Below are 725 nucleotides of genomic sequence, written 5' to 3' on the forward strand. Positions count from 1 at the left end.
ATTGTTGGATGAATTGATGAAGTGTCGTACTGCCAGTCAAAATCCTCTGGCTGGTACACCCTCAAACTCATGGGAATCCCCGACTCCTTCGTGCCTGTGAACGCGCCGGTGCCAATCGCCGCCTGCACGTCGAGCAGTGTGGCGTAGCTACGACCAAACCACAGAATCAATGCATTCGCTAGAATGCGTGATCAAAGCAGCAATGAGCTACCTGTCAAAGGGATACCAGGCAATGGACCCTACGGCCAAGTTGATACGGGTTGACAAGGGCAGGTCCTTCGTGAGGGATGCTCGAGTTAGGACGCCGTTGGCGCTGTCAAGTTGGATTCGCACGGGATTGTTGAGCTATCGCATGTCAGTCTTGTCGACCTCAGGATGATTTGGTACCGAATTGGCTGTCGTGTTGTAGAGGGATGCGGGAACGTGAATCATCTTGGAAGACGCTCGGATCACTGCGCAGAGCAACATACATTAAGAAGGACGACTCAATGTCGAGATAGGAGACCGTAGTCTTGTGTGTCCATGTTGGCGATCATGATTTCCAAATGCACGGCGTTCGGGTCGTTCGGGTTGACGTCGACGAGGCCGCGGTATACGCCGTTGCCTAACCAAACACGACATGACGAGACGACGTGTGGCCATGGATCCGCGCAAACCTTCGTGGTTCGTCTGGCCAACGAAGAATGGAATACAGATCGCGCAAAAGACCACGACGAGCGCCGCGA

General features: G+C 53.8%; 1 protein-coding gene across 1 annotated transcript; it reads right to left on the reverse strand.

Annotated features, from left to right (window-relative positions):
• Window positions 1-32: 32 nt before the first annotated feature.
• H310_15167 (hypothetical protein) lies at window positions 33-602 on the reverse strand (the record flags this gene model as incomplete). Its single annotated transcript, XM_008883154.1, has 4 exons — window positions 33-147; window positions 212-345; window positions 388-452; window positions 506-602. Coding segments are annotated over 4 exons (411 nt in total), but the record flags the coding sequence as incomplete, so codon positions are not given.
• Between the last annotated feature and the right edge of the window lie 123 nt (window positions 603-725).

This window comes from Aphanomyces invadans, assembly GCF_000520115.1.
Source record: "Aphanomyces invadans strain NJM9701 unplaced genomic scaffold supercont1.201, whole genome shotgun sequence".
NCBI classification, from domain to species: Eukaryota; Oomycota; class Saprolegniomycetes; order Saprolegniales; family Verrucalvaceae; genus Aphanomyces; species Aphanomyces invadans.